We start from the raw sequence: 26,587 nt of genomic DNA on the forward strand, positions 1-26,587 counted from the left end.
ACAACTTCCCATAAAGTAAAAGAATCACCTCATGGGCAACCAAGCAGCAATAGTCTTAATAGTTGGAAAGCCAATGATATATTGCTACATTTTTTCATTTATTTTCATGTTTCCAAATATACAAAGCAAGTTCTGTTTCACTCTTTCCCTACCCCATTTCATCATTTTGAACTTGAACTTCAAACCCATAAATGTTTTCTTCTATTAAAAAAGAAGCACTTTTAGTGTGAAAAGATCTTTATTTCAAATTAAAGAGCACAAGGTCTTACACAGCAGATAAAATTAGTGTTACTGCCCTCAGAGGTCAAGGTTAGCAAATTTTCTGGCATATACAAATTCATTATGAATAACAGATGGACTGAACGGCCTGTAAGTGCAGCTGTAAGGTCTCACGGTATAATTCCCTTTGTTGATCCCACTGACAAAATTATTAGGTTCCATTTAAAATTGAAAATAATAGCAGCTTTTCCAGAAGATCTAGCTCCCAAAATTGTATCCAGAACTCATCTGTCTAAGATCTTAAGTTAAATACCTTGTAAATCTATATCATTATAATCAATATTTCGGACAACCACAGCATAAGAAATTTAACCTCAGCTAATAGTTTCTCTCATCGTGAAATACTATATTTTTGCTCTCTTCATAAATAGAAAATGACCACACACTACAAATACTTTATTCATGTTTACTGATTATGTATACAGAGAATATTCAATAACCAGAACTCACCATTTGCAATACTATACATTAAATTATAATATAACCCCTACTACAAAAGCTATCTGTTGACCCAAGATAAAAAACTGTCTCTAGAGTTTAAATACATTAGAAATTATTAAAAAAAAAGGGGGGGAACTTAGAAAGTGGTCTTCAAATGCTAAAAACCTAGAAGAATTCTCCAACATCTGCTCTCTTATCTCGACATTTGCTTCGAGCTTTTGTTCGAGCTTTGAAGGCGGCAGAATTATATAAATGCTGAAATGAAGAAAAGGAAAATACAGGTGAGCCACTAAGGCTTCAGATATTCTTATAAAGTTAAAAAAAAAGATAAATAAAAAAATCACAAAGGAAAGAAATGAACTAACTTGACTCTAGAAATATTTTAAATGTTTATAAGACAGACACAAAGAATGAGGGGGAAAATTAACACATTATAGTTCATGGCTATTCTGTATGAAAAAAAAAGTCAAACGTAAAATAAAATACCAAGAAAATTCCAGCCAAAAAAATTTTTTAAAGTATATAAACATTTATTCTGATCAAGGAAAAGACAAATCATGAATTAATGTGAACAAAATATTCAAATTTGCTGTTAATTAAAATGATAAGGAAAAATACCATAAGGTTTCATTCAAACTAACAAATTTTTAAAATTATAAAACCCAATGCTGTCAAATATGTGTGTAATCGCTACATGCTTTCATTCACCACTGAAAATAATTAAAAATGATAGAATTATTTTGGAAGGTAATTTGGCAATGCATATCAAAAAATCATAATCAAGCCCTGTAGTCCCATGCAAGGATTTCTTCCAAGAAATAATTCAAAAGAGAAATTATGTAAAAATATTAGTATTTATTTAAAACAGTTTTAAAATACCCAACAATCAATTATATGGTCATCAAAATGATTAAATATAAAGATTCTTTATAATATACAATTAAACAATTCAGACCCACTAGGATGGCTATAATTTAAAACAAAAATAAAACCAAAAAAGTGTTGGTAGGGATGTCAAAATTTGAACTCTTATACTGCTAGTGGGAATGCAAAATGCACTACAGTCACTGTAGAAAAGTTTGGTGGCTCCTTAAAAAGCTAAACACAGAATTACCACATGACCAAGCAATTCCACTCCTAGGTATACACCTAAAAGAATCAAAAACAGGTGCTCTAACAAAAACTTGTACATATATGGTCATAGCGGCATGATTTAAAAGGGCCAAAAAGTGGAAACAAGCCAAATGTCCACCAACTAATGAACAGATAAACATGTGGCATATCCACACAATGAAGGATTATTTGGCCACAAAAAGGACTGAAGTAATGACATGCTACAACATGGATGAACCTTGGCAACATTATGCTAAATGAAAAAAACCAGTCACAAAAGGTCACATTATATGATTCTATGTATATGAAATATCCAGAATAGGTAAATCCAAAGAGATAGAATGCACATTAGTGACTGTCAGCAGCTGGGGGGAGAAGAGGGGAGGGGAACGGAGAATGAATACTTAATGGACATAAGGTTCCTTTTGAGGTGGTGAAAATGTTTGGAAACTAGATAGTGGTGACAGTTGTGCAACACTGTAAGTGTACTAAATGCCACTAAATTGTACAATGTAAAATAGTTTATTTTATGTTATGTGAATTTTACCTTAGTAAAAAAAATAAAAATATAAGGGTTTTTGAAATGTTGAATAAAAATAATATTAACCACTATTTAATGTTACAAACTCTCTGAGCACATTTGTTTCCTCATTTGTAAAATGAATCTGGTACTTACTAAGTTTGGGCTCAGTTATCTGATATGAAAGAAGCATTGTGTAAATATTTATCCTTAAATATATAAACTTCATAGAGCAAAAGGAAACAAAAAATGAAAATAGCTTCTATGTTAATAGGATTATGGATAAAAATTTTTCATCATAACCCTCCATACTCTAAATGCAGTGAAGTTTCTATACTTTTAGTCCAGCTACTCTGTGTCCGAAACATCATGAGAACTAAAATCACACAGACATAGCTAAATATCTATCACCTGGCAGAATCAAAGCTTTGGCTCCACTTTTCTTCTGTGAATTTAGTTCTTTTGAAAACAAAACCAAACCTACCCTTTCAAAACGAGAAATCTTCATTGTTTTAAGTGTTGCAGCATCAAGCATCACTGGGGGTCCAAGCTCAAAAACATTGCGAAGGAATTCATTTGACTTAAATAAAAGAGAAAGGTAATAAGGCTCAGTATTAAATATCAGGTCTTTTTTCTTAACTACATAAAGTGAAATCTGGTTAACAGAAGTTATGTAGAGCTTATAAATATGAATGTAAGTCATTTATTTTCTTTCTGTTTCTCATAAGACCAAATTGTTTTCCAATGCCTTGAATTCAAGAAAGCTATGTCAAACTATCTGCTTTCCTACAAAGATATCAAGTGTTCCAACAGCTATATAGATGCTCCACTAGGCTTACACAATACAAAAACAAAAAGAAGAGTTTCATATTTATTCAATTTAACTTTCAAAAATAAATTCGCTACTTTGCATATCATATGCTGAAAACATTCTGTATATTCAAACTAACTTCAAAAGCCAGTTAAGTAAGGTAGGTTTAAAACTCCTCCTTAATTTAAAAGCAAACATACAGAAAAGATGTCACCCACTCACCTGCAAGTGGTACTGCATCCCTGATCCAAGAACCTCCTTAAAGGTGTCATACGTATGTTTTTTGACCCAGCAATCAATATACATGCGTTCAGGACCAAATTTAACAGTTTCGGTTGGAAAATCCCGTTCCTGGCCAAGAGAAGAACAAAAATTATAAGAGGAACCAAAATGATCTAAAGAGATCCTACATAAACACAATTTCTAAACAGACATATATATGTTGAAACGAATACTATGGTTTAAACCGATACCTCCATCCCTGAAATATGAATAGACTAGAAAGTGGAAGTACTATCCCACATATAAGGGTATAGAATTTGCCTAGTTGTGGTAGACTTGAAGACACAACTAAGTTTGGATAAATATTAACGGCAAAACCACCTTGTTGTGAATGTTTTTAAATTTCAAAAGCACTCAACAAACTTGGTGAAAAAGTCAGATATTTGCACTGGTCTAGGATTGGCAGGGGCGGAGGGAGGGGAGGTTACAGGACGAGTCAGAAAGACAAGATATCCTCACAAGCCAGTGGTGAAATTGGGGGAAGCAGAAATCTAGGACAGGAAGGGAAGATATATGGGGTTTACAGACCAACCATCAAGGAGTACCTATTACAGCATTAAGTGGCCTACCTCTACCGCCCTCAGGATGTCTCTGAACACCGACCGCTGCTTTCTCTTGTCCACTTTGGCCCGGTGCTTATTTCCATCTGTAGCCAAAGCCCTAAGCATCTGAGTCAAAGACTCCATGTCTTCGTAAAAAAACTCCTGGTCAGAAAAAAAAAATTTGATTTTGTTTGTGGTTTGTTGTTTCTTTCCCCCCAAACTCTTCTAGAGTTAACAAAAAACAGTCCACCTTGGAAATATCCAACAGGGTTACACAGAGCAACGCAAATCTTTGAGCTATTTAGAGATCTTGGCACAGAGACACACATAAACACTTATTGTCATGCAAAAATTTGATCCAGAAATGTTGCCTACAAGATGATACACTACCACCAAACAATGAACATTCCTCTTCCAAGTATAACCACATGCATTCAACCAATGCTTACTGTGTTCCTACTGTATTCAAGACATTACTGGGATTTCCAAGTTCAGTGATAGTCAGATACACATAAACCAATACAGCTTCTACCCCCTGGCTCCCTAGTCCCCAAAGCACATATTCCCAGAATTCCAAATATTCTTATTCCAAAAGGGCAAGCTATCAGTAATGCTTTTTAAAGCACCTAATTTCTAATTTATTGGCCATATTTCAAATAAGCAACCGAGTATTTACATCAGGTGCACAACTCAAGTGATTAAATTATTTAAGAAAGGAAGGTATTTTAATCCCTTTTGGAGGGAAGCCACAAAATGTACTACTATGTGCTATGACCATAAGTTGACTGTGGGCTTCCTTTTTATAGTTTAAGTGGCTATACTTTGAAAGTCTCTTTATTTTGGGTGTTTTTACTCCCTGATTAAATTTTACAACCACATTAAACTAACAGATGATTCCAAGTTCTTTAGCTGACCAAAAACTAGAGCAGACACTCATGGAAGCCAGAAGGTGACCCATCTCCAGTTCTAGTTATTAATGCCTATTTAACATTTTTTGCATTGGTGGTAACAATCACTTAACTTATTCTATTAAAACAAGCAGCTCAGACTTCCCTGGTGGCGCAGTGGGTAACAGTCCGCTTGCCAATGCAGGGGATACGGGTTCGATTCCTGGTCCGGGAAGATCCCCCATGCCATGGTGCAACTAAGCCCATGCGCCACAACTACTGAGCCTGTGCTCTAGAGCCCGAGAGCCACAACTACTGAGCGCGCACACCACAACTACTGAAGCCCGCGCACCCTAGAGCCCGTGCGCTCTGGGGCCCGCATGCCACAACTACTGAGCCCACGTGCTGCACCTACTAAAGTCCGTGCACCTACAGCTCGTGCTCCACAAGAGAAGCCACTGCAATGAGAAGCCCGCACACCACAACCAAGAGGAGCCCCTGCTTGCCGAAACTAGAGAAAGCCCACATGCAGCAACAAAGACCCAACGCAGCCAAAAATAAAAAAAATAAAAAAATAAAACAAGCAGCTCTTATTGTAGGCATTCTTCACACTGTATACATAATTGCTCAATCTCAAAAAATATAATTTCTTTTAATGTCTAAAATGAAAAAAATGATTACACTCATGGAAAATAAGCTTGAAATTAACACAGATATTCTTTTTTTTTTTTTTTTTTTTTTTTTTTTTTTTAAAGTTTTACTTGATTTTATTTATTTATTTATTTATTTATTTATTTTTGGCTGTGTTGGGTCTTCGGTTCGTGCGAGGGCTTTCTCCAGTTGCGGCAAGCGGGGGCCACTCTTCATCGCGGTGCGGGGACCGCTCTTCATCGCGGTGCGCGGGCCTCTCCCTATCGCGGCCCCTCCCGTCGCGGGGCACAGGCTCCAGACGCGCAGGCTCAGCAATTGTGGCTCACGGGCCCAGCCGCTCCGCGGCATGTGGGATCCTCCCAGACCAGGGCTCGAACCCGTGTCCCCTGCATTAGCAGGCAGACTCTCAACCACTGCGCCACCAGGGAAGCCCCAACACAGATATTCTTAAAGTATTTTTCTCATTGCCAGTATTTTAGAGATTGTATACTCTTAACTGTTCTAACAAATGTTTTCTTCAAATGTTCTGATTCAACTTTCTATGTCTGAGTTAGCTGGAAATAACACCTGTCAAGAAGATTTTCATCTAGAAAAGCAGGTACCAAAGCTGATAAGATGTTATTAAAACAGTCCCATGATACTTTGACCTGTACATTTAAATTCCAAAAAATTTGATTCCATAATAACAAAATGGGAATCATTTTACTGCTAGAAACAAATACATTTCAGGGACTAGAAGTTCTCTACTCATTTCACTGACTACTTGTTCTTTTGTATATTCTCAAAAAGAAAATTTATGGAAGATTTAAAAATATATATATGGGAGAATACACCAAAAATTAACAAGACTCTATGCATTACCTTAATTTGTTCTAAGAACTGGGAACTACTGCTAGTGGTCTCAACAATCTTACCTCCCAGCATACATCTGGCCATGTCTAAAGACATTTTTGGTTATCATCATCTGCCAGGAGGTGCTACTGGCCTCTAATGAGTGGAAGCTAGGGAAGCTGCTAAACATCCTAAAATGTACAAGACAGCGCCCCCTCCAACAACAAAAATTATCCAGCCCAACATATCAACAGTGCTGAAGTTGAGAAACCCCACGGTAAATAATCTTAGCAATCAATAAAACTCAATCTAGTTTACAGAGTCTGAACCACTGCGTTGAATATAGTACTTGTGAAAATAAATATTAAGTACTGTAGGGAAATGTCTCCATAAAGTGCCTGTGCTTTAAAAAGAAAGAAAACATAAAATATAACAAAAATAGTCCATAAACAGCATCCAAAAGCCAATTTACTGAAGTTTGGGATAACTGCATAGTAAAACTCTACACTCAGGGACAAATGAAAAATGGGCTCCTAGAGGGACAAATACCTAACTCTTATCAATAATGAAAAGAAAATTGCATAGTCATTGCCACACAACGGGGTCAGAAGTCCTAGATCAGAACCTCAAGCCTACTACTCACTACATCAAGTTTTAAAAATTACGAATCTGTTTCATCACCTGTAAAATGAAAATATCCACCCTCCCACCACATGATAGTTTTAAGGATTAAATAAGACAGGAAATATAAATTTGCCCAATAAATTATGGAGCATGAACTATTATATCAATATTCTAGATTTAGAGGAATTTACATAGAATTGGACTTTTAAAAAATCAGTGTAATTATTACAGCTATATGAGGAAGTTTATTGTCATACAAAACAGGTTTTGCAGTCAGAACATCTATGTTTGAATCACAAACATCCATTACTTAGACATATATAACCTTGGGCATAATTACATTAGCAATCTGTGTCTCAGGTCCTCTGATATAAAAAGGGGATAGTTAATACCACCCACATCTCACAGGTTTATTTAAGGCCTAAGTAAAATATATTTATATATTCTAAAAATATATAAAACACAGTACATAAACATCCATTATGCTACAGCTCTTTTATGATATAGCCTGTTTCAGTCTAACAATATAAATGCTTCAAACAGGTCAGTTAAAGATAATTATTTCATACTAAAACAACTGTAAGTTAAATGGTTTCAAAAGCTGAGTGGCGTTAGAATGAAATGAAACCACAGAAAACTTTTAGAAGAGTTTAAATACACAGGATGAGATGCTTAAGGTCACAAAAATCATCCCCCAATCTAGTATTTCTATACAGAAGTCACTGGAGCACTGATTGTAAACAAAATGAAATAAGCTGGATCTTGCACAGCTGTCCTACGTGTTAAAAAATAATCATAGGGAAGCCTAACATTAAAACAGAATTTGATCTCTCCCCACTTCACTGCAAAGCGCTGACTACTATTTCTAGAATGGTTTTATCTGACTCTACTCAACTACAAAGACTTTTATTCTTTTCATTCCCTGCTAACTGAGGCAGAATGTCTCCATCAGAGTATGGAGACATTTTTACATGAGTCAGTTATCCTATAAACAAAGGCAAGAAATGAGAAGCACGTGGGGTTGTCCTTTCTGGAAATATAAAATCTAAGTGATTTAAGGCCTGGGGAGTGTGTTGTGAGTCTTCAGATTTTCTTTTGTTTGTTTCTGCTCTGTCTCTCCGTCCTGAAGCACTTCCCCTGTCAGCTTAGGTGGGGGATAGAGCAGGGAAAATTAGGGAAGGTCTCACTATACTATATTTTGGTATATTTTCCTGAATCAGCATATCACAAGGCCCTCAGATCTATAATTCCACTCACTAAATAGTCCTTGTCTTAGTTTAAGTTACCCTAGAGAGCTCCTAAAAGGCCACTACTAGAGTATTAGTAAGAGGGAGGTAATACATGATTCAGTTAATAGTGCAGGAACTGCTACCACTTACACTGTACTTGGCATGTGTTCCCAAGAACCGTATTAGGTAGTGACTATTATTATCTCCATTGTAAAGATATGGACACTGAGGCATGGAGAAGCTGTCCAACATCATCCAGCTAATAAGGGTGGAAGACAGAATTTGAACCCAGGCAGAGCAGCTCCTAAGTACACTCTTTACCTGCTTGGTTACATGGCAGACACACAAAGTAAACTAAGGGAGCTCTCACAAACGAAGGATTACTAATTCTTCATATCAACTTTGAACAAATAGCTATTATTAATATTTCACCAACTCATTCTTTAAAACCCAGCTCTTCAGAGAGTTTTTTACTAAGTCTCCCAGGCTGATTTCATCACATTGCTAGATTTCCAGGTTAATAATAACACAAAGTAATTAATGTTAGCAAAAGGCTCTGAATAATTTGATGCCACAAATGTGCTACAAAAACCTAATTTAAATCAACCTATGGTTTAACTAACTTTTTGAACACCTTGTAACTACACTAACCCACCACCAGACACTCCCCTCCTTTCAAAAAACCTAACAAAAATAGCAAAAAGGGCTCCCTTCGGCAGCACATATACTAAAATTGGAACGATACAGAGAAGATTAGCATGGCCCCTGCACAATGATGACATGCAAATTCGTGAAGTGTTCCATATTTTTAATCATAAAGATCAGATCAGAAATAAACGAAAAAGAAATGAAGGAAACGATAGCTGAGTTCAATAAAACTAAAAGCTGGTTCTTTGAGAAGATAAACAAAATTGATAAACCATTAGCCAGACTTATCAAGAAAAACAGAGAGAAGACTCAAATAGAATTAGAAATGAAAAAGGAGAAGTAACAACTGACACTGCAGAAATACAAAGGATCACGAGAGATTACTACAAGCAACTACATGCCAATAAAATGGACAATCTGGAAGAAATGGACAAATTCTTAAAAATGCACAACCTTCCGAGACTGAACCAGGAATAGAAAATATGAACAGACCAATCACAAGCACTGAAATTGAAACTGTGATTAAAAATCTTCCAACAAACAAAAGCCCAGGACCAGATGACTTCACAGGAGAATTCTATCAAACATTTAGAGAAGAGCTAACACCTATCCTTCTCAAACTCTTCCAAAATATAGCAGAGGGAGGAACACTCCCAAACTCATTCTACAAGGCCACCATCACTCTGATACCAAAACCAGACAAAGATGTCACAAAGAAAGAAAACTACAGGCCAATATCACTGATGAACATAGATGCAAAAATCCTCAACAAAATGCTAGCAAACAGAATCCAACAGCACATTAAAAGGATCATACACTATGATCAAGTGGGGTTTATCCCAGGAGTGCAAGGATTCTTCAATATATGCAAATCAATCAATGTGATACACCATATTAACAAATTGAAGGAGAAAAACCATATGATCATCTCAATAGATGCAGAGAAAGCTTTCGACAAAATTCAACACCCATTTATGATAAAAACCCTCCAGAAAGTAGGCATAGAGGAAACTTTCCTCAACATAATAAAGGCCATATATGACAAACCCACAGCCAGCAATGTCCTCAATGGTGAAAAACCAAAACCATTTCCACTAAGATCAGGAACAAGACAAGGTTGCCCACTCTCACCACTATTATTCAACATAGTTTTGGAAGTGTTAGCCACAGAAATCAGAGAAGAAAAAGAAATAAAATCCAAATCGGAAAAGAAGAAGTAAAGTTGTCACTGTTTGCAGATGACATGATACTATACATAGAGAATCCTAAAGATGCTACCAGAATACTAGAGCTAATCAATGAATTTGGTAAAGTAGCAGGATATAAAATTAGTGCACAGAAATTTCTTGCATTCCTATACACTAACGATGAAAAATTTGAAAGTAAAATTAAGAAAACACTCCCATTTACCATTGCAACAAAAAGAATAAAATACCTAGGAATAAACCTACCTAAGGAGACAAAAGACCTGTATGCAGAAAATTATAAGACACTGATGAAAGAAATTAAAGATGATACCAATAGATGGAGAAATATACCATGTTCTTGGATTGGAAGAATCAACATTGTGAAAATGACTCTACTACCCAAAGCAATCTACAGATTCAATGCAATCCCTATCAAACTACCAATGGCATTACAACAAAAAATTTCACAATTTGCATAGAAACACAAAAGACCCCAAATAGCCAAAGCAATCTTGAGAGAGAAAAAAGGAGCTGGAGGAATCAGGCTCCCTGACTTCAGACTATACTACAAAGCTACAGTAATCAAGACAGCATGGTACTGGCACAAAAACAGAAATACAAATCAATGGAACAGGATAGAAAGCCCACAGATAAACCCACACACATATGGTCACCTTATCTTTGATAAAGGAGGCAAGAATATACAATGGAGAAAAGACAGCCTCTTCAATAAGTGGTGCTGGGAAAACTGGACAGCTACATGTAAAAGAATGAAATTAGAACACTTCCTAAAACCATACACAAAAATAAACTCAAAATGGATTAAAGACCTAAATGTAAGGCCAGACACCATCAAACTCTTAGAGGAAAACATAGGCAGAACACACTATGACATAAATCACAGCAAGATCCTTTTTGACCCACCTCCTAGAGAAATGGAAATAAAAACAAAAATAAACAAATGGGACCTAATGAAACTTCAAAGCTTTTGCACAGCAAAGGAAACCATAAACAAGATGAAAAGACAACCTTCAGAATGGAAGAAAATATTTGCAAATGAAGCAACTGACAAAGGATTAATCTCCAAAACATACAAGCAACGCATGCAGCTCAATATCAAAAAAACAAACAACCCAATCCAAAAATGGGCAGAAGATCTAAAGAGACGTTTCTCCAAAGAAGATATACAGATTGCCAACAAACACATGAAAAAATGCTCAATATTATTAATCATTAGAGAAATGCAAATCAAAGCTACAATGAGATATCATCTCACACAGGTCAGAATGGCCATCATCAAAAAATCTCCAAACAATAAATGCTGGAGAGGGTGTGGAGAAAAGGGAACCCTCTTGCACTGTTGGTGGGAATGTAAATTGATACAGCCACTATGGAGAACAGTATGGAGGTTCCTTAAAAAACTAAAAACATAACTACCGTACGACCCAGCAATCCCACTACTGGGCATATACCCTGAGAAAACCATAATTCAAAAAGAGTCATGTCCCAAAATGTTCATTGCAGCTCTATTTACAATAGCCAGGACATGGAAGCAACCTAAGTGTCCATCAACAGATGAATGGATAAAGAAGATGTGGCACATATATATACAATGGAATATTACTCAGCCATAAAAAGGAACGAAACTGAGTTATTTGTAGTGAGGTGGATGGACCTAGAGACTGTCATACAGAGTGAAGTCAGTCAGAAAGAGAAAAACAAATACCATATGCTAACACATATATATGGAATCTTAAAAAAAAAAAAAAAAAGGAAAGTGGTCATGAAGAACCTAGGGACAAGATGGGAATAAAGATGCAGACCTACTAGAGAAAGGACTTGAGGGTACGGGGAGGGGGAAGGGTAAGCTGGGACAAAGTGAGAGAGTGGCATGGACATATATACACCAGCAGACGTAAATTAGAGAGCTAGTGGGAAGCAGCCGCATAGCACAGGGATATCAGATCGGTGCTTTGTGACCGCCTAGAGGGGTGGGATAGGGAGGGTGGGACGGAGGGAGATGCAAGAGGGAAGAGATATGGGGACATATGTATATGTATAACTGATTCACTTTGTTATAAAGCAGAAACTGACACACCATTGTAAAGCAATTATACTCTAATAAAGATGTTAAACAAAAAAAATCACAATGAGGAATCACCTCACACCTATTAGGATAGCTCTCATCGAAAAGACAAGAGATAACAAATACTGGTGAGGATGTGGAGAAAAGGGAACACTTGTGCACTGTTGGTGGGAATGTAAATTGGTGCAGGTACTTTGGAAAATAGTATGGATGTTCCTCAAAAAATTCAAAATAAAATTCCTACTGCAAAAAAAAAAATAGCAAACAAAACACTAGGTTCTGTTTTATAACCCAGTTATATATTCCATATATACAATGGAATATTACTCAGCCATAAAACGGAACGAAATTGGGTCATTTGTAGAGACGTGGATGGATCTAGAGACTGTCATACAGAGTGAAGTAAGTCAGAAAGAGAAAAACAAATATCGTATATTAACACATATATGTAGAAAACTGGTACAGATGAACCGGTTTGCAGGGCAGAAATTGAGACACAGAAGTAGAGAACAAACCTATGGACACCAAGGTGGGAAAGCGATGGGCGGTGGGGGTGGTGGTGTGATGAACTGGGAGACTGGGATTGACATGTATACACTGATGTGTATAAAATGGATGACTAATAAGAACCTGCTGTATAAAAAATGAATAAAATTCTAAAATTCCAAAAAAAAAAAAATAGCAAACAAAACGCTAGGTTCTGTTTTATAACCCAGTTCATTTTTGTCTTTGACAAGGACTTCAGTCAAATTAAATACATCTGGATGAGTTCTCCTGGCTATCACATATTATTTATTAAGTCAGAGAACATAAGATATGTAGGTAGTAATATATTTACATTTATGCAAATTTAAACAAATTCAACACATATACTTTAAACTGCATCATTAGGTCACTTTTAAGATGCATTTCAAAGGAAAAAGAAAAGAAATTACCATTTCTAGTCAGTAGAGGAATAAAAGATTAAAAATGGGGACATCTGGCTTCTGTGCCTTGAGGTTAAGGAGCCGTTAACTAGCTCAATAAAATTAAATGGATTGCTAAACTTCAGTCCTCCAATTTCTCACATAAGGAGACTCATTAGCTACTGACAGCATTAATAACTTACTTTTACCTCGTACCTGCTCTCTAGTAAGGAGGGATGGGGGGGGCAACGAAACACAGGCCTAGAATGGAATGTGAATAAGCAAGGCAACCCAGAACATGTATTAATCTTATTTAGAATTATCCACTGTTAAACAACTTCTTTAATTGCAGACAAAGTTTCATTCCAGAAATAGTCTTTCTCCTTAAATTAAGAAGCAGCTAGTAAGTAACCCAAGATTCACAATAGAGGTCACAAACCAGGGTGACCATATGTCCCATATAGCCTAAGACAAAGGGTTTCCTAGAACACAGGACTTTTCAGTGCTAAACTTGGAATACCATCAGGATGGTGGAACACCTATTGGTCACCTATCACAAACTCAAATACCTTCAAAAGCCAAACTGTGGTTTAAAAAAAAAAAACAAACTATGAGTTGACAGTGGTAGAGAACTGCAAACCACATGTCCCAGACTAAAGGGCCATGTTTATTTCCATCTTTGGCTTAAAAGTTAAACATAACAGTAACTAAACTCATCTGACTTAACCCCAAACCTATGCTGACTTAATATTTCATCCATCTGTCCAACATTTATTATAAAGCATCCATGCATGAATTACCTTAATGTGTCTGATGTCTGAGAAATCCAAGCAGATCCAAAAGACTATATGGGACAACTCTCTCCATAAGTAATAAGAGTATACCTAAACTTCAGTTCTGTAGGCAGCAACAATTAAGTATAATGAACTACACTTAAATATTGCTCTAACAACCCCTATTGGTTTATGCTCTTCAAAGTATTACATCACCACTGCCAAGAAGCAGGACGATCAACCACTAGGTTCTCAGTGGGCCATGCTCTAAAGTTATCCACTTCTTAATTGTGAGGATTATGATGAAATAATGGTCCTTGTGATGCAAGGTTTTTGTTTTACCTATCAGATACTTACACTCTCTATTCCTCTGGCCAATTCAAACAGAAGTGCCAGAGATTCACCAGCAGCTATTCTCATGTTTACATCATCAGAAGAGAGGAGGCTTGGAAGTTTATGGAAATGCCTAGAAAATAGTCAGTCATTATTACGTGAACACAACTGATTATGTCAATAAATGTTGATTTTATAAAATAAGAAACTAAAAATACATACACCTCAAGCTTTTTCTTCACTTCATTGATTGGGCATATGGTCAGTAATAATGTCCACACGAGAAGCGAGCTGATATGAAGCGCTGTAGTAGGGGTGCTGCAGACAACATTAGTGTCTTTCTCTTTGAGATAGGACTTGGTGAAGATATTTTCCAAACACTGCAGAGTTGAATACATCTCCTAATGTATAAGAACAGGAAATAAGATACCATCTTAAATGAGAGATGTGCAAACAACTGGATTCAAAAGGTTGTCTACTTACAGTAATGTCATCTGTGGCAATAAAACAGCAAACACCAAAGCAAGTTGCACACTAAAAAAAGCAAAACGAAAACAGACATTAATGCTTGCCATTTTCTTATTAATTCTACATCTTCCTGCTTTTATAATTCAATGTGAAAAATTTCTCAACTACATGACTACATTAGGTCCCAAGTACAGTATTAAAAAGAAAGAAAGAATATAAGGTCAAAAGTTAAGGGAAGTGGGTTTTGGCTAAAACCCACTAAGGTCTGCTACTAAACTCAGAGTACAACTTTAGGAAAGTTACTCCATTTCTCTCAGATTTTCCTTCATTAATCTAGCAGATCATTTCAAACTTCAACTCCAACTCAAAGACAGAGATGAAGTGTGGACATTTGAGATAAAGAAACCTACTCTATTAAAAACCTTTAAAACACAAATCTCAAAAAATTTAAATAGCTGTCCTCAAACTTCCGACTTAAAGAAGGATCTCATTAACTCAGATTTTACTTATTTTGGAATATGTTGAAAAGAGGGTGGGAATCCTATAATTGTTTATTTTTTTGGGGAGGGATGCTAAACAAGTGAGTACACAGTCCAAGATCACCAAGGCAAAGCTTACCTAATAAAACAGATTCAGAATATCTATTTACAATCTACCTGCAACACAAATAGGAGCCATGAGTTCTCAGAACACTGCTCTAACAAATTAATCATATAAAAACAGAATTTGAAATTTGTAAGGCTTTATTATTCTTCATTTCCCTTTTCCCCATATGTTATCACTAAAATTCCCTCATGTTGTTCCAAGTACCATTAAAGCTTAAAGCTTAAGTCTTTAAAGTCATCATTCATATGCCCAGGTTTCAGCTAGTTCTGTTCCAGTAATATGAGGACACTTGTAATATTACTCTGCTTGGTGTCACTATTTTATTTTCATTAGTTTATCCTCGTAAAAATTGGACATTGTTAAAATTCAAAAGTAGCCTACACATTATTCTTAGTAAAGAAAAATTTCAATCTATCATCGCTTCTCCTAAGTAAGCAGCAGAAGCAAGGCCACATCTCTCCTTTTGATTACTATGAGAAATGGCAGATTAAAAATTAGGACTGCCTCCATTTAATAAAGATTCCTTCTGCTAATATGCAGAAGAATGTTAGTTTTTTTTTTTTTAATTTTAATTCACAGCAAGAGTGAGAAGGATGAAGAAAGGGCCTTTAGATGACCACAACAAACTCACATGCAACCAAAATTAAGTGATCACCTCAAATATCTAATCAATAGTGTTTTCTGTCAAACATTTCAAATACCCCTATACTCCTGCACAATTTAAAAGGTGCATGAAACTACACAAAAAGGAAGAACAGAAAGGTAAAGAGCAAAAGCATGATTAAATATCTTAGGATTACTAACTATTGGGGGGCAGAGATTCCTATAAAGTCACCGAACTCCTATTCCTTTGCCTCTGGGAGAAAGAGCTATACTATTCCTAGCATCCATACAGTTGGTAAACCAAGGAACTCTTGGCAGAAGTGATGTGTCTCTGTCCTCTAGCTTTCCCCATCTAGCTACCATAGTTGCCATCTGAAAGGACCTATAGGTAGGGCAGAGTTGCAGGATGGATGCCTAGGGACCCTGCTGACTTGACTGGGCAGTGATATGAACAAGAAGTAAACTTTTATTAAGCCACTAAGACTTCAGGGTTTATCTCATACAAAGATTAATGTCATTTACCGTAAGTAATACTAAAGAGGAAGCTCATATGAATAATCAGTATTAAAAAGTTTTAAACTTAAACTGGTTCTCTTGTTAGGAAAACAGCTTAAGATTCAAATCCACTAAAATTAAATTTTTAAGATCTATTAAGACTCTTAAGATTCTTAAGATCCATAACATTCAAATCTTAAAATCCATTAAGATTCAAATCCACTTTCTAAATCCACTACAACCAACTCATGTTTCTGTGAATAAAGCAAAACATGTTCATGTGATCATTTAAATCACTTATTAGCACACCAAAAACCAAAAACAAAAACAAAACCCCCAAAACCCACAGTCTGAAGTATTGCAAGTGGTATGTATCAATTAGAGAATGAAAGCTTTTCCAAACCCCAAAACCAGATGAATATTTCACAAGTCAGAGTTTCAGAGTTTCCTACATCTACCAAATCCACCTGCGTAACTATAGCATTCAGCAGGACTTTTAGGCCACAACAGCCAGAATTTTTTTTAAAAAACCACTCTATTACATTTCTTAGAATAAAAAATAACCACACAATAAACATTGTCTAGACCATTTCTTTCAGCTCCAATAAAAACTGGATCATCCTAAATAACTCAACATAGCACTGTATTTCATATCGGCAGATGATGTTCAATTTCAAAGATGTAGAAATCTTCTCTATATGGGATGCTCTATTGAGTCTCAGAAAATTTAAGAGGGCAATTGCCATATTGAGCCTGCTCACTAAAATTAAAGACAAATGGGGGTGGTGGTGGGATGAACTGGGAGAGTGGGATTGACATATACACACAAATATGGATAAAATAGAGAACTTATGAGAACATGCTGTATAAATAAATAAAAAAAATAAAATTCAAAAAACAAAGGGACAAATGAGAATAAAATGTTAATAAAAAACCTGCTATATTTTTTAAAGATGCTATTTCCCTAGATCATTCATCACAAGGTCTGGCTGTCATGCCTAGACAGATCTATACATTTAAAAATCCTATACTTACAGTTTGCCTAGCCTGGATACTAGCTGCTCCATCACAAATTATTTTCTTCAGGATTGGTCCAAGAGTCTTTAAAACCTCTTCACTTTCAATTCCAGGGCCCAACTGGATACAAAGAACAGATGCTAATGCTGCGGCTGCACGCTGCTCGTCACCTTTACCTATAAAAGAAGCCACGATGCAGCTATGACAAATCATTTTCAATAGACTTATTAAGGCAGCAATCTCCCAAATTTGTTCCAATTTCAAAACAGCATCGGGGCTTCCCTGGTGGCGCAGTGGTTGAGAGTCTGCCTGCCAGTGCAGAGGACATGGGTTCGAGCCCTGGTCCGGGAAGATCCCACATGCGGCGGAGCAACTAGGCCCGTGAGCCACAACTACTGAGCCTGTGCGTCTGGAGCCTGTGCTCCGCAACAAGAGAGGCCGCGACAGTGAGAGGCCCGCGCACCGCGATGAAGAGTGGCCCCCACTTGCCACAACTAGAGAAAGCCCTCGCACAGAAACGAAGACACACCACAGCCAAAAATAAATAAATAAACAAATACTTAAAAAAAAAAAAAAAAAAAAAAACAGCGTCTACCAATTATGAAACTCGTAATATGCTCAAGGCTTTGACATGAGCTATAAATCTAGTGAGGTTAAAGAGCTCAAACTCTGGGCTTCCCTGGTGGCGCAGTGGTTGAGAGTCTGCCTGCTAATGCAGGGGACACGGGTTCGAGCCCTGGTCTGGGAGGATCCCACATGCCACGGAGCAGCTGGGCCCGTGAGCCACAACTACTGAGCCTGCGCGTCTGGAGCCTGTGCCCCGCAACGGGAGGGGCCGCGATAGTGAAAGGCCCGCGCACCGCGATGAAGAGCGGTCCCCGCACCGCGATGAAGAGTGGCCCCCACTTGCCGCAACTAGAGAAAGCCCTCGCACGAACCGAAGACCCAACACAGCCAAAAATAAAAATAAATAAATAAATAAAGTAGCTATAAAATTAAAAAAAAAAAAAAAAAGAGCTCAAACTCTGGAAACAGACCTCACTCAAATCCTAGATCTACCACGTATTAGCCAAATGATCTTCAACCAATTACTCTTATTCTCAAAACATTTCCTCATCTGTGAAATGGAGATTAACACCAATTTTAAGGGAGTACTGTAACAGTTCAGCCAAATAATGCATTTCAAGGTGATCCGACTTTCCAAATCCTTCATGTACTCATGTACTCAAGTAGCCCTTGAATTAATCTGACAAGCATTTCAGATGTACACAGCCCATGAGGTAAACTAAACTTTCAGGGCTTCCTCCACCAGTGTTTTTTTTTTTTTAAATAAATAAGAGATTAAAAAATAAGGGATTCTTGGGAATTTCCTGGTGGTCCAGTGGTTAGGACTCCGAGCTCTCACTGCCGAGGGCTCAGGTTCCATCCCTGGTCAGGGAACTAAAAATCCCACAAGCTGCATGGTACGGCCAAAAAATAAAAATAAAAATATTTAAAAAATAAGGGATTCTTTAAAACTATAGAAAATACGTTAATATAAAGGTAAATGTAAGTTAACTCTTGAGAACTGTATACACCAAAGGATTTGGGCAAATTTTGAACTTAAGTTATTATCTGATAAGTTAAATGTTTATGCAGGTTTTAAGAAATTTTTAAAGGTCACCTAGTCCAACTACCTTGTGGGTACAGTTTCAGTGTAAACACTTTTAACAAAGCCATTGTAATATCTCAAAAAAGTTGGCTCTTTTATCAACTATACCAGTAACAAGGTATATAACTTTAGACCAGTCTCCTGTTTCCTAGGCCTTTCTTTTTCCTATACAGTGAGAGGTGGATTAGATCAAAGGTTTCCAAACACCCATTCTTGACAAAGCTTTCACCTGAAGCAAAATGAGAATAAGAACATAAAGCTAAGCACATTCGATTTAAAGGAACATGTGTGCTTCCTACACTTTTGATGCTAGAAATATTTTGTTGATAAAGTGATAATGATAGTTGAAACTAATTATTTTCATAATGTTCTTACTTGGCAAAATAATTAAGCTGGCAGCCCCAAATCTTTTTAAATCTGGCAGTTCCTAAAATTGAAAGTTTGATAATACTAGACTTAATCTTTAAGGTCTCTCTTCATTCTTAAAAGTTCTATGATCATAAAAGTTCTATGATCATAATATGAATTCCAGAATCTCCATTACAAAGTTCTAGAATTCAAATATTCCAAGGGATATCCTGAAATGATGTCATTGACAGGTATGATTGATGTTTTAAATAAGAAAATGAGGTAGATAATTATGATACTTTTTTAATTTTAGAAAAATGAAGTAGGATGGCTTATAAATAATACTTTTTGTTGACATCTGACACATGGTTTCAAGCCTTTCTTGTATACAAAAGAATGGCAAACACCTCTTCTGATACAACTAAAGTTGATAATCCACCCCAATCCTTCCTAGTTTCGAACTGTTTATTACATAAACAAAACGAAGCTAACAAGTTTGATTTTGAGTTCTAACAAGCCTGGCATATTCCCTGCCAATTACAAAGTTATAAGAGTGAGCCAGACTTCTAAGTGCTATTAACAAATATTACTGCACAGAAGGTAGCAAATTCCTTTTTAGTTCTGTGACTATGACTCAAAAATATGGACATTACCTTTTTTCAGGCAGCGTTCAATGCTATCAGTTAAAGTCATTCTTCTTTCCAGAATAAATTCATAAAGCATCTTTGAAGCCAGTACATTTTTAATACCTTCAAGAGCTGCCTGCCTTGTCTTCGCACTATTTAAAACAAAATGTAAGAGAAAGGATATCCAGTTGGAGTATACCATCGGTCAATGAGACTTTTAAAAACTTACCTTATTTCCCTCTCAACTTTTTCTATTTATAGATTATTTAAAATCTAATCTTCATCAAGCTCTCACAGTTTTTCAATAATAATTTAATTTTCATCTACAACTCACCTTATTACACAAAAGATTTTAAGCTACTCTATATCATAATGTTTTCTGTTTATTAGTTTAATAACCACAATGTTAAACGACCACATAGAATTTTATAGTTTCAATGTATAAGACATGTTCTCCTACATTACATATTCAGGTAAACTCACACTTTTTTTAACACTACAGAAGTCTAGAGTTCTTGTTTGAATCTTCTGGGCTTTTTAATTCCATTTGTGTTAAGTTGGTTCTAGAGCTACTGTTAAGTAAGAAAACAATTTAGCTTTGATACTTTTTGAAGTTTAGTTATACTTTCTAGTTGAAGATTAACTTTTAATTCAACAAATCCACTTCAATTATCAAATACAGTTATGTGCTCTTATGCTGAACAACGACTAATCTTAGGCTATTAATCTAAATTCTAGTGGCATGCTCCTATCTACTGATACATTAAAAGTCCAAAGGAATAAGAAACACTAAAATATACAAAGTAAACAAATCGAGCTTTAGAAAAACATAATGTTAAATGAAAGAACTGCACATATTTTAAATAAAAGGTGGCTGACGGAAATCACCCAGAAGAAAAGAGTTTCCAATAATTCCTACCTCTTATCCAGGGTCAGGTCAATGAATCCCTTCAACTTATACTCTAGGTCTTCTTGAGATCCTTCCTCATCGAGGACTTCTGGTCCTAAGGAATAATAAAAACCAACCACTGTAATTTAAATAGAAAAAAGCAGATAGGGAGCGGTAATAGTATACTTAGCTACAAGAATTCCTCCACCTAAATCATCCTTTTATCTAACGTTGCAAATCTTAACTGAAAACTCATACCATCTTCAGCAAAACTGGAAGGATCACTGTAACCACTGCAATGGCTCATTGTTTCAATCGATGCATCCTCATCACTAAAAGGTTGAACATTTCGATGCTGGCCACCTAATAGGTAAAAGACGGTGAAGGTAAGTGATTTTGTTGTCATATATGCAAATACTTAACTTGGGATTTTAAAATTTACTTACGAAAAATCCAGTAATAAAAACCCAAACTTATTTATGAGATGATTTTTTACAAAAGAATACACTTAAATTCCTAACATAAGTCAATTCACCTAATATGTATTTCAGAGCACCAACTGTTTACAATATACATCAGCTTCAGAAATGTATCAATCATCTAACATGCAGTACCCGTTTTTGGTGATACAAAAAGTGGTATTACAGATGAAAAAACTACTTCAAATCATGACGACAATGAAAACAGACCATCATAAGAATAAGATGAATATATGTTCCAATGAGAATAACTGGGCTTAGGAAACATTAACTGGTGAATGGGTTAGTTTTTAGGTTACACATGTCTTATGTGAAGGGGAATTTAAGAAGTTAAGGGATGGTAGTTTTAAAGACAACTTGAATTGAGGGGTCAAAAAAGGCTTAAAATTGAAGTTTTGGATGGGGATGTTGACAAGTGGATCCAAAATGGCATAGAAAGTAATGATAGGAATTGGATGAAGTAATTGATCACTAAAGAACTACAGTGCTGATGAGATGTGTATGAAATTATAAAGAGCTCTGATGGGCTATTTGGGTGATACCCAGTGCAGTGAACTACAGGATTTTTGTTCCTGAGTCATGGAAGTCGAAAGAGCTGAGAAGTCGTGTGAACTAGCGTGTGAATCACTTAAGAGGCAGGGCTTCTTAAGTGAGGACCACTTAAATGGTCCTCAAGCACTGCACAGAGGTCCTCCTTTCTCTTGGACAGTACTCTATGGTGGACTTCACAGGGCCACGTCCACTGGAGATAGAAAGCATCAATTTGAGAGTCTTTACAGAATTGCCTCATTTTTGCAAGTAAAGAACTATGGGCAAGCTGCAAGCTGATCAAGACTGTAGACATGGTGTGTTTAAAACTGGGACTTTGCTTCAAAGATTTTGAATTATTTAAATGAGCAATGTTTAAGATTTGACTTTTTTCACATGCCGATTTCAAAAGTGACTACAGTATTTTAAAAACCCACTTTACTGTGGTGACTAGTGACGAATTTGGATGATGACTTTCCTACTACGATGGGTGCACACGTGAACATTTGTTCCTAGTCACAAGTGCTGACACTCCTGTCACTTCCTTGGGAAAATTGACAGTGCCCTTTTAAAGTTTGTGTGAGTATTTTCCAGCAATAAAGAGCCAAGATTTAAGAACTAATAAAAAAAAAAAAGAGTTTTGGTATTTGATGTAGCATAAAAAGATAGATAAAAGCCTGATAGATAAATTACCTTTAAAAGAAAGGTTCTAACAAATCCAACAGTTTTAAAATATCAGCGCTATTACTAAAAAATTAAAATCTTTTTTTTTGGGTGGGGATGGTGGTGTGCTGAATTGGGCAATCGGGATTGACATGTATACAGTGATGTGTATAAAACTGATGACTGATTAAAAAAAAATCTTTTTTTTTAAGCTAGAATCTCTCACCTTCATTAACTTAAGGAGTAAATGTACATTCCTGGTCACTGTCATTTCTAGTCACTTTTGTTTTGTGGGAATTTTGTATTAATAAAAAGATTACCTAGTCATCAATTACATTGAGCACTGAGTTAAAATAAGTCCCAAATTCTGCCCCAAAAGTGACTTGAGTCAACTGATTTACCTCTGAGCTCGAATCAAAGATTGTAGCTAAAATTGTATCCTTAGGTACAAGGATACAATACAAACCTAAGATTGTATTCACTTAGGTCTCTATATTCAAGAAATCTGTATCATTTACTATATCATAAGATAAGCTTTTCAAAAATTCTCTAAGTTTAACTAAGCCTGTTGCTGGTTTTTTTTTTTTTTTTAAATGGGGGTTGTCTTTTTTTTTAATCAAAACAGAGGTGAGACTTTAGCAGATTTTTAAATCAACACAGGAAGCAAGTGGCCTTCAAATCTGCCGGCTATCTGAAAGAGAATAAAATGTGCCAATCAAAGTAGTGAGGCATAAAGAATAAACAATGAAACCAAGATCCCAAAACTTCTTAATCATAGTGCTTAGGACAGGAATAAACAAATAAACAAAGACCTATGACATTATACTCTATTTCTGGATCTATCTTCATGTGTTTTCATGATTCGAAGTCATGCCAACAGTTGAGTCATCTACTTAACTTTTACTAACATTTATTCACAAATCAATTTACGTTTTTTATTTTTCATATTCAGCCTATTTTTAAACTGTCAAGAAGAGTTTCCTATCCAGGTCTTATATAGCTCCCTTCTCTAAGTTTCAATGATTTCCCAAGGCTCAAGGGAAAAAGAGATTAAAAAAAAAAAAAAAAACGAGGAAAAAAGTCCTGTATGAATGTCTGATATCTAGGTCACACTCACCCACCTTGTGATCCTAAGTACCATTAATGAGGTGGCACTTAGACACATAAAGTCCTTATTTCTTAGAGGGCTTACGTATTAACAAAGTTTTGTTCTTTCCTAAAAATGCCCTCTTCAAATTAAGTGCCACGAAAAATAAGCACACTTGAACAAAAGGTCAATTTTATTAGTTTCCTAGACCTGTCCACTAACTTAAAAAGCAGAGAATTTAAATGGGAAACCCAAAGTGATAGAGAGAAGTTGGTTATCTTTCGGCTGTACATGGGAAGATTTCATTTGAATCCCATTTCTTCTAGATGTCACTTAAAAATACCAGTAAGGTAAGTGACTTTTAAGTACAAGTTTGTGACAATTTTCCACCTCTTCTACTCAACTATTATTTATTCATTTATTTATTTGAGTTAAGTAATATTCACAAAGAACCAAATGAAGCTTTTCAAAAAGTAAAGCTCACCCCCCAGGCCCAATCAGAGGCAAGCACAGTTAATAAGTTCTAGTGTAAACTTCCAAAGATAGTCAAAGCATGTATAGTTTTATAAACTAATCAAAGACTTCTTTTCCTGATGATGAAAGGTCACAAATGAACCTCAAGGTAAAATCTGAAAGGCAATCCCCCACTGCCTCCTGATATTATTCTCTAAGTACCAGGAAGGAAGGAGGCTGGACAGGAAAAGCTCCAGAAGGGAATAAAGGTTTGTTTGTGATTCAAGGAAGCCATTAGTAACATCATTACCATTTTCAAAATGACTTTAGCTTGCTGCATCTCCATCATTTGTTCCATCAACAAAAGGTAAACTTAAAGAAGAATAAAATTAATACGGACCTTCTAGACAGAATTTAAATGTTTACTTCAGATGAGGAAAGCTGAAGCAGAAAGGTAGAGAGGTATGTATCCTCAATTCACACAGAGCAACTAGATGCCACAACAAACTATGTATTTTATATCTTGATCAAGAATGAACTTCATGAACACCGAGAGCATTCAATGAACATAAAGAGCGATATAAAGAAAAGGGAGGGCTTCCCTGGTGGCGCAGTGGTTGAGAATCTGCCTGCCAATGCAGGGGACACGGGTTCGAGCCCTGGTCTGGGAAGATCCCACATGCCGCGGAGCAACTGGGCCCGTGAGCCACAACTACTGAGCCTGCGCGTCTGGAGCCTGTGCTCCGCAACAAGAGAGGCCGCGATGGTGAGAGGCCCGCGCACCGCGATGAAGAGTGGTCCCCACTTGCCGCAACTAGAGAAAGCCCTCGCACAGAAACGAAGACTCAACACAGTCATAAATAAAAATAAATAAAAAAGAACATGAATTTCTAAAAAAAAAAAAAAAAAAAAGAAAAGGGAAAAAACTACACTTATAATAATTCATTCTTGTCAATTATTAAATATTTAATACATGATCACAAAGTTTTCGTGCTGCTATAAATCCTATAGGAAAGCTTTTAAAATACCAGCTTCCAATCATCTTTAACAAGAAAATTGGCCTATTTACTTGCTAAAGAACAAAGGCATATCATTCTGAGGGTCAAAGTGGCAACTGTGTTGTCAAGTATATATGGCTGGTAGTAGTTCCGATGTGATAACATCTGAGGATATTCCAACATTTAATTTCAAAGTTTCAACAAAGCAATTATTAAACGTGCTGATTTTACCCAGTTTAACACTAGCTTTCAGTATGCTGGGTCTCGTAGGGCTTTCTGCTTTAAGTCCTTTTCTCTTAGCCGTATAGTTAGGAGTAAAGAATCATTAATTCAGTTAAGCACCTACCCATCCAGGAAAAGCTTCAACTTTTTTTCAAAGAGGAGACAAAAAAACCCTAAACTTTTGGCCAATTGCAATCTGAGCTCCTCACCATTCCCGCCTATCCCGGGCTCCCATCAGAGAACCTATAGAATACAGCACAAAGGAGAACGCACTTTCTGCCCCGGGGAGTAGGAAGTCGCCTCGACTGGTCGCAGGAGAGCTGGGGGCTCGGGATTTGTGCGGGTGCCAGATAGGGACAGGAGCAGAGCCTACTCTGGGACAGTGGCCCCCAGCCTCCGACGCCTCCGCCAGGCCAGGTGGACACGCGGGATGCGCAAGAAGGCAGCGGAACGGGATACCACATGGGCGCCTCTGCGTCACCAAGCCCCACCACGTAAGGCCCAGGCCGCGTGACGCAAGAGCCAGTCCAAACCCGCCGGACGTTTAGCATTCCCGAGAACTCCATGTTGGAGCCGGGTGGTCAAAGGTGACCAGTGACAGCATGGACGGAACTCCGAGCCCGGACCTACCCTCGGTCAGGGAGAGCTCTAGAGAGCCAGCACCTGCCTCTGAGAACAGTTCCTCTCCTGCCAGCTCCCGGTCACCCCCGATGCCAACCCCTTCCCAGACCCAAGGACCCATTCGCCCCTCCCAGCCTCCACGGCCGGTGCCCGAGTTTGGCTCGCATGCCAGATCCAAATCGCGCGAGGTACGGCCACCGGGGCACGCTGGGAAGTGTAGTTCGCCGGCCACGGCAGGTGCCCCGCCGACGCAAACGTCTAGAGGAAAAGAACTACACCTCCCACGGTTCCCAAGGCTAAGAGACTTGCCAGCCTGGCCGGCAACTGGGATGCCGGCGGCGGGGATATCCTCGTACCTGCTGTCGCCGCCGTCGCTGCAGCTGCCCCTGAGCCGCCGCCACCACTGCCACCGCGATGGGGCGTGTTCCGCTTCTTATTCTTCGGCATCGTGGGACGCCCGGTGCCGCCTAAACTCGGAGCTTAGCGAAGATCAGCCGATGGAGCTGCACTTTTTACTCGTGCGTCTGTGCGGCGGGCGGCTGAGAGGCGAGTTTTCGACTAACAACAGAGGCGAGAAGCGGCGCGGGTAAGAGTGGGCGGTGGCGGCAGCAGAAATCCCCGTGAAGAGCTGTGATCGGAAACGATACATGTTTCTCTCTAGCGCGGAAGCTAAGGCGGGGCAGGCGAGGCC

At 37.3% G+C, this 26,587-nt stretch overlaps 2 protein-coding genes and 1 non-coding gene across 4 annotated transcripts; 1 reads left to right on the plus strand and 2 right to left on the minus strand.

Moving 5' to 3' along the window:
• Positions 1-202: 202 nt before the first annotated feature.
• IFRD1 (interferon related developmental regulator 1) lies at positions 203-26,391 on the minus strand. Of its 2 annotated transcripts, none has more exons than XM_007195100.3 (12): positions 26,253-26,391; positions 21,104-21,208; positions 20,876-20,960; positions 19,984-20,108; positions 17,350-17,507; positions 14,626-14,676; positions 14,365-14,543; positions 14,167-14,275; positions 4,016-4,150; positions 3,387-3,515; positions 2,838-2,933; positions 203-975 (listed from the first exon to the last, which is right to left on the minus strand). In XM_007195100.3, exons 1-12 carry the CDS (start codon positions 26,341-26,343, stop codon positions 886-888), a joined length of 1,353 nt encoding a protein of 450 aa, XP_007195162.2. In that variant the 5' UTR covers positions 26,344-26,391; the 3' UTR covers positions 203-885. The 2 variants fall into 2 exon arrangements, with proteins under 2 accessions (XP_007195162.2, XP_057406152.1); XM_057550169.1 differs by lacking the exon at positions 26,253-26,391 and adding an exon at positions 25,906-25,924.
• On the plus strand, positions 8,914-9,020 carry LOC114235633 (U6 spliceosomal RNA). Its single transcript, XR_003621758.1, has one exon. It is a non-coding gene; the product is annotated as a U6 spliceosomal RNA (small nuclear RNA).
• LOC130708601 (uncharacterized) lies at positions 26,387-26,587 on the minus strand. Its single transcript, XM_057550170.1, has one exon. The coding sequence runs from the start codon at positions 26,543-26,545 to the stop codon at positions 26,387-26,389; it is 159 nt and encodes a 52-aa protein (XP_057406153.1). The 5' UTR covers positions 26,546-26,587.

Source organism: Balaenoptera acutorostrata, chromosome 7 (genome assembly GCF_949987535.1).
Source record: "Balaenoptera acutorostrata chromosome 7, mBalAcu1.1, whole genome shotgun sequence".
NCBI lineage: Eukaryota > Metazoa > Chordata > Mammalia > Artiodactyla > Balaenopteridae > Balaenoptera > Balaenoptera acutorostrata.

Excerpts from the sequence above, each read along its gene's own strand:
- IFRD1 (XM_007195100.3), bottom strand. The coding sequence starts at position 26,343 with ATGCCGAAGAATAAGAAGCGGAACACGCCCCATCGCGGTGGCAGTGGT. Across the intron at positions 21,209-26,252 it reads AGCGACGGCGGCGACAGCAG|GTGGCCAGCATCGAAATGTT; the intron begins GTACGAGGATAT and ends TTTACCTATTAG. Across the intron at positions 20,961-21,103 it reads TTCCAGTTTTGCTGAAGATG|GACCAGAAGTCCTCGATGAG; the intron begins GTATGAGTTTTC and ends ATTATTCCTTAG.
- LOC130708601 (XM_057550170.1), bottom strand. The coding sequence starts at position 26,545 with ATGTATCGTTTCCGATCACAGCTCTTCACGGGGATTTCTGCTGCCGCC.